Genomic DNA, 6,275 nt, shown 5'->3' on the forward strand with positions numbered 1-6,275 from the left:
GCAGTCCCTCACGGTCCCACGACTCATCCAGACACCCAGGGAGTGTCGACCCCGTCCCCTCACAGCCCCCATGACACATTCGGACCCCTCAGGGATTCCTGGACACCCCGGGATGGATGGGGGTGATAGGGTGCAGGGCAGGGACGAGGTGCAGAGGGCTCACGGCTGAGGTGATGCAGCCGCAGCACAGGATGGGGGAGAAGGGATGGAGGGAAGCACTGGGAGGATGGTTTGGAGTGTTGGACATGACCTGTAGGGTGCACTGGTACCCATAAACCAGCCCAGTGCTGGGCTCAGCCTGCAGCGCGGGCAGCAGGGATGGCATTGTGCCCCTCTGCCCTGCTCAGGTGAGATCCACCTGCAGTGCTGCCTCCAGCTCTGGGCGACAACTGCAAGAGAAGATGGAGATCATGGAGGGAATCCAGAGGAGGACACAGAGATGCTCCAAGGGCTGGAGCAGCTCTGCTATGGAGACAGGTTGAGAGAGCTGGGGGTGTTGACCTGGAGAAGGCTCCAGGAGACCTTAGCACCCCTTCCAGTGCCTAAAGGGGCTCCAAGAGAGTTCCAGAGGGACTTGTGACAAGGCATGGGGCGACAGGACAAGGAGGAATGGATTTAAACTGAAAGAAAGTAGATTTAGATGGAATATTGGGAAGGAATTCCTCCCTGTGATGGTGCTGAGGGCACTGGCACAGGTTGCCCAGAGCAGCTGTGGCTGCTCCATCCCTGGGAGTGTTCCAGGCCAGGTTGGATGGGGCTTGGAGCAACCTGGGCTGGTGGAAGGTGTCCCTGCCCAGGGCAGTGTGTTGAAACAAGATGGTCCTTAAGGTCCTTCCAACCCAAACAATCCTATTATTCTATGATTTATTGCCTCAATCTCTTTCCCACGCTGAATCTCAAAGCCTTTTCTTCCTGAACTGGTGGAAAGGTTTTCAGTCTGAGCAGGTGTTGACAGCTGTGGGTGTGTGGTACCTGCTAAGAAAATGGCCTGATTCCTACCATTCACATTGAAGCCCTTTTGCAGGGAGAAGTGTAAACTGAGCCAGCAGCAACTGACCTTTACCACCCCACAACTGCCATGTCCAACCTGCCAGCCTGTCCAGGAGTGAAATGAATATCTTAGGGGGTGAAGTGAGCAGCTAAATTTGTGTCTTCAGACTGAGAACCATCTTAAGGATTAATCTGAGGAGGCAATTCCTGACAGCCTCTTGCTGCTGCTGCCCCAGGCTGAAGACACCCCATGGTTGGTACAGCTCAGCTCTGTTGCCTGTGCTTGTGCAGGGCTGGGTGAGCAGAGCTATTAGTGCTGCTGCAATGGGCTTAGATTCCTCATGGTCCCACTGAGAATGGAAAATAAGTTTGGTGGGAAGTGCAGCAGGTGCTGGGGCTGGTCTGAGCCAGGAGGGAGCTGCAGTGAGTGTAGGACTAACCCTTTGCTGCTTTAGCTGACTCTGCCTTGGAGCCACTTTTGTGACATGTTGCTTCCTCCCTGCATGGCCTTGTGGTTGAGGTTTATGTCCTTGCCTCTTCTAATTTGGCTTTCAAGATGCATTTTGAACCTGTGCATCTTCCTGTTGCCAATTCCTTTGGGCATCCTTGCCTGGTTTTTTTCTGATCCTTGGCAGTACCTGATGACCCAAAGCCCAGGAATTCTGAGCAGGCCCTTTTGGTGCTACAGGAGACTAAATTAGTCATTATAATTAAGAGCAGAGAAGGACAGACCTAGTAAAGAATGTTTCTCCTTCAGAGTCCTCAAGTAATGCAGAAGGAGAGAGATCATATAAAGTTTTTTTACCTAATGGCATAACTTATCCAGAAACTTACTAATTCAAGATGAAAGAGAGGAGGTTCAGATTGGATATTAGGAAGGAATTCCTCCCTGTGAGGGTGCTGAGGCACTGGCACAGGTTGCCCAGAGGAGCTGTGGCTGCTCCATCCCTGGGAGTGTTCCAGGCCAGGTTGGATGAGGCTTGGAGCAACCTGGGCTGGTGGAAGGTGTCCCTGGCCATGGTTGGGACTGGATGGTCTTTAAGGTCTTTCCAATCCAAACCATCTCATGATCCTATGAAATCCTTCCATGCACATGATGGAAACTTGACCAAAATCTCACCCTGTCATGAGTCCTTGTGTTGGAACCAAGAAAGAGCCCAGAATCCCTGCAGCATTCTCAGGTGAAAGGGAAGATTTCCTGTTATGCTTTGTGTCCTGGTGTTCTCTAGAAGCTGAGAGCGAAGCTGCTGTTTGTGTTCCTCCCCACAGTCCCACCGCAAGTTCTCTGCTCCCAGGCATGGCCACCTGGGCTTCCTCCCCCACAAGAGGAGCTGCCGGCACCGAGGAAAGGTCAAGGCATGGCCCAAGGATGATCCCAGCAAACCAGTGCACCTGACAGCCTTCCTGGGCTACAAAGCTGGGATGACACACACTGTGCGGGAGGTGCACAGGCCTGGGCTCAGTAAGGCTTGGCTGGAGACATATCCACTAGGCAAACATGGGAATAGGTTTCTTGGGTGGTGGAGCTCACAGCTTCCAGGCAATCCCACAGGATCAATCAGGTTGGAAAAGATCTCTGAGATCATCAAGCCCAACCTATGACCTAACACCAACATGTCAACAAGACCATGGCACTGAGTGCTATGTCCAGTTGTTCCTTGAACACGTCCAGGGATGGTGACTCCACCACCTCCCTGTGCAGCGCATTCCAGTGTCTAATCACCCTTTCTGGAAAGAAATTCCTCCTAATGTCCAACCAAAACCTTCCCTGGTGGTGCTTGAGACTATGTCCTCTTGTCCTGTTACTAGTTGCCTGGGAGAAGAGACCAACCCCAATGTGGTTATCCAGATCTTGGATGGCCAACAGCCACCTCAGCATGAGCTGAGTGTTGGTGTTCCTGGAAGCCTCCAGGATGGTGGCTGATAGGTTAGGGGATGGGACTGGCTGGGAGACCAAGACCTTGTCCTCAGCACACTCCCTATGACAACCAGACCATGAATCCCCCAGGTAATGATCCAATCCAGGATGATGCTGATCACCACTTCTCTTTGCTCCTTCCAGAGATCTCCAAGAGGGAGGAGGTGGAGGCTGTGACCATCATTGAGACCCCCCCAATGGTAGTGGTGGGGATTGTGGGATACATTGAGACACCAAAGGGCTTGAGGAACTTCAAGACTGTGTTTGCTGAGCACATCAGCGATGAGTGCCGACGGCGCTTCTACAAGAACTGGTATGTGCCCCAAAAAGGGTCATTAGATGTTGGAATGGGATGTCCAGGGAGGCGGTGGTGTCATGGAGGTGACTGGAGGACCCTGGAGGTGTTCAAGGAATGATTGGTTGTGGCACAATGCTCTAGTCTAGTTGACAAGGTGGTGATCAAACACAGGTCGGACTCTATGGTCTTGGAGGTCTTTTCCAACCTCAGTGACACTGTGATGATGGTCTGAGTGGGCTCCTGGGGCTCTGTGTGTGAGGTATCCCTCACAGCACTTCCCTCCAGGCTTCTTGAGGATGCCCAAACATCTCAGCTCCTGGTGGAGTGAAGCTGCTGTTTATTTAGTCATGCACAGGGCCAATGCAAACAGCTCAATACTAGGGATCAGCATATGCATATGTAAATTTATGCTAATAGTTGAGAGAAGTTAGCTCTCTCCACACTATCATGTGGCAGGTTCCTGTTCCTTCATGTAGGTTGAGCTCAGCTACTCCCCATTTGACTGGAATTGCTAAGCTGAGGCACTACATGGAGTAAAAGCAGATTTGTCAGGGGGGAAATGGATGTGGAATGTGTCCCTAGGTCCCTGCAAACATCAGCACTCCAAATCTTCCTGAGCAGAGAGGAAAATGGAAACAGGAATTTCCTCACTGTAGGAATCCTGTCTCCTGCAGCAGTGCCATGGAGACCCACCCACCACATCCCTCTGATCCCTGTTTTCTCCTATGTTTTGATGGCTCTGAGCCAGTCAGTGGGAGACAACTGTATTCCTCATGCAGAAAGGGTTGAATTACACTTGACTGAGCCCTTTTCATGCTTCATTACTCACTTCCCTCTTCCCACCTCAAGGCTCTGAGACTCAGGTGAGGTTCAGATGAGGTTCAGGTAGCCACAGGCACCTTGTGCCTTCAGGGAGGTGCCTGGCAAGGTGACCTATCCTCTCTCTGTGCTGCCTCCGTCCAGCAGCTAACCCACTTCTGTCACAGGCACAAGAGCAAGAAGAAGGCATTCACCAAGTACTGCAAGAAATGGCAGGATGAGGCTGGCAAAAGGCAGCTGGAGAAGGATTTTGCAGCAATGAAGAAGTACTGCAAGGTCATCCGTGTCATCATGCACACACAGGTCAGAGCCTCTCTCTGAGGTGGCCCAGCGGGGGTAAGGGTCTTCCTCAGCTCCAGGGAGGGCTTGGAGATGGGATCAGGGAGGGGTTTGGTGGGGTCACAGCAGGCTGAGAGGCAGAGGGTGTGAGACAGGAGGTGCTGGCTGTGCTTTCCAGCTGCCTCCTCACCTCCCTGTGCCCTTGATCCAGACTCAGCAGAGCTCCCTGCTCCAGGATTGCTGTGAGGGCTGTGGTTTGGGCACACTGGGACCCCCCCCAACCTGATGGGACCCCCACACTCATGGAGGAGAGCAGGAAGAGGACAGACTGCTCAGAGCTGAGCCCTGTGTCAGCAGGGGACCTTAGGCCCCATGATCACCTCAAATTAGCAACTGGTGTCAAATTCTTTGGGCAAAAATAACCCCATGGACAGGCACAATTTTGCCAGATGCTGATTGCTGGGTACGCAAGGTCCTATTTCCATGCTGATCCCTGGAGTTAAAGGCTGCTTTGAAGTCTGAGGGAGAGCTGAGCTGGCTTGAGGTTTTACTTGTGGCTGGCACAGACTCTCAATCCACTGTGGTGGTTTGCCAGGGGCTTTGCACAGGGAGATGGGACTGGGAGAGATTGGAGGGAACTTGGGAGGAACTAGAAATAACTGGTCAGTGTGGAAGCAGAGATGGAGCAGGACCAAAGCAGAGGTGCTGACTTCAACTTGAAGCATGTGTCCAGCCTCTGGCAGTGCTGTAGTGATGAGCTCCTTTCCCATGGCTCCTTTCCTCCTGTGCTTAATTCCTGAGATAGGATGAGACTGGTTTACCCCTGGAGAGAGGGTGTGCATCAGTTGCTGCCTGGAACAGCTCTGGGAGATGGGGTGGTTGAGGTCCAGGATAAGGAGTTGGCTCCAAGAGATCCCAGATATAAAGTCCTACTGACCCAGGGCTCTGGTTTGGGGTGACTGTGGTAGAGAGGGTGGTGAAGGGCAGATCAGCTCATGCCTGTGCACCTCACAAGCTGAGTGCCTCAGCCCTGCCTGCATGCTCCTGTCCATGGGGTGAGGGACAGCATCTTACCCTAAAGCACTGTGTGATGCAGATGAAGCTGCTCCCACTGAGGCAGAAGAAGGCCCATGTGATGGAGATCCAGCTGAACGGGGGGACAGTGGCTGAGAAGGTGGACTGGGTCCGGGAGAGACTGGAGAAGCAGATCTCAGTGCACAATGTCTTCAGCCAGAATGAGATGATTGATGTCATTGGTGTCACCAAGGGCCATGGGATGAAAGGTACAGAGCAGGGACAGCCTTGCCAGGGGGTTGGGGCTGTCCTTCTCACATGACACTCCCCAGAAGGTAGTTCTGGGGGAGGAGAGTGTTAACCACGCTGAGAATCCCCAACTCATTGCACAGGGAGTAGCAAAGAACCTTTGGACTTCAAGCGAGGCATCCAATTCCATTGTAGCAGAACTTGGCTTCCCTAATCTCAGTAACATCCCTGTTGTCTGCTGTGCCCAGAGTCCTCCCAGGAGCAACCTGGGCTAGTGGAAGGTGTCCCTACCCATGGCAGAGGATGGACCAAGATGATCTTTAAAGTCCTTCCAACACACACCATTCCAGGATTCTGTGATTCCATGAACTTTTCACACTCCCACATGTGCAGAGGTGTGGGTGTTCCTGTGTCCACAGTCTGACCAGAGCCAAGGGAATGGAGACGACTTCTGTGCTGTGGCCTCTAGTGTGCTGACAGCTCTTGAGCTACTTCCAGCATGGTCTGAAAACCACAGAAGAACAATGAGCCTCTCCCTGCCAGCACTCAGACACAGCCCTGAACCTCCCTAGTGTTCATAGTTTCATAGTATGTTAAGGGGATGGAACGTAGCTTAGAGATCATCGAGTCCCAACCCCTTGCCCTGGGCAGGGACACCTCCCACCAGAGCAGGTTGCTCAAGGCTTTAGCCAACCAGGCTAAGAACAC

General features: G+C 52.7%; 1 protein-coding gene across 1 annotated transcript in view; it reads left to right on the forward strand.

Annotated features, from left to right (window-relative positions):
- Nucleotides 1-6,275, forward strand: part of RPL3L (ribosomal protein L3-like) — a 12,414-nt gene that overhangs the window by 397 nt on the left and 5,742 nt on the right. Inside the window, exons 2-5 of the mRNA XM_009070099.1 lie at nt 2,235-2,452; nt 3,053-3,221; nt 4,193-4,328; nt 5,401-5,587. Coding sequence (XP_009068347.1) covers nt 2,235-2,452; nt 3,053-3,221; nt 4,193-4,328; nt 5,401-5,587 — 710 coding nt within the window. The remainder of the gene's footprint in view (nt 1-2,234; nt 2,453-3,052; nt 3,222-4,192; nt 4,329-5,400; nt 5,588-6,275) is intronic.

This window comes from Acanthisitta chloris, unplaced genomic scaffold (genome assembly GCF_000695815.1).
Source record: "Acanthisitta chloris isolate BGI_N310 unplaced genomic scaffold, ASM69581v1 scaffold11592, whole genome shotgun sequence".
Lineage (NCBI taxonomy): Eukaryota > Metazoa > Chordata > Aves > Passeriformes > Acanthisittidae > Acanthisitta > Acanthisitta chloris.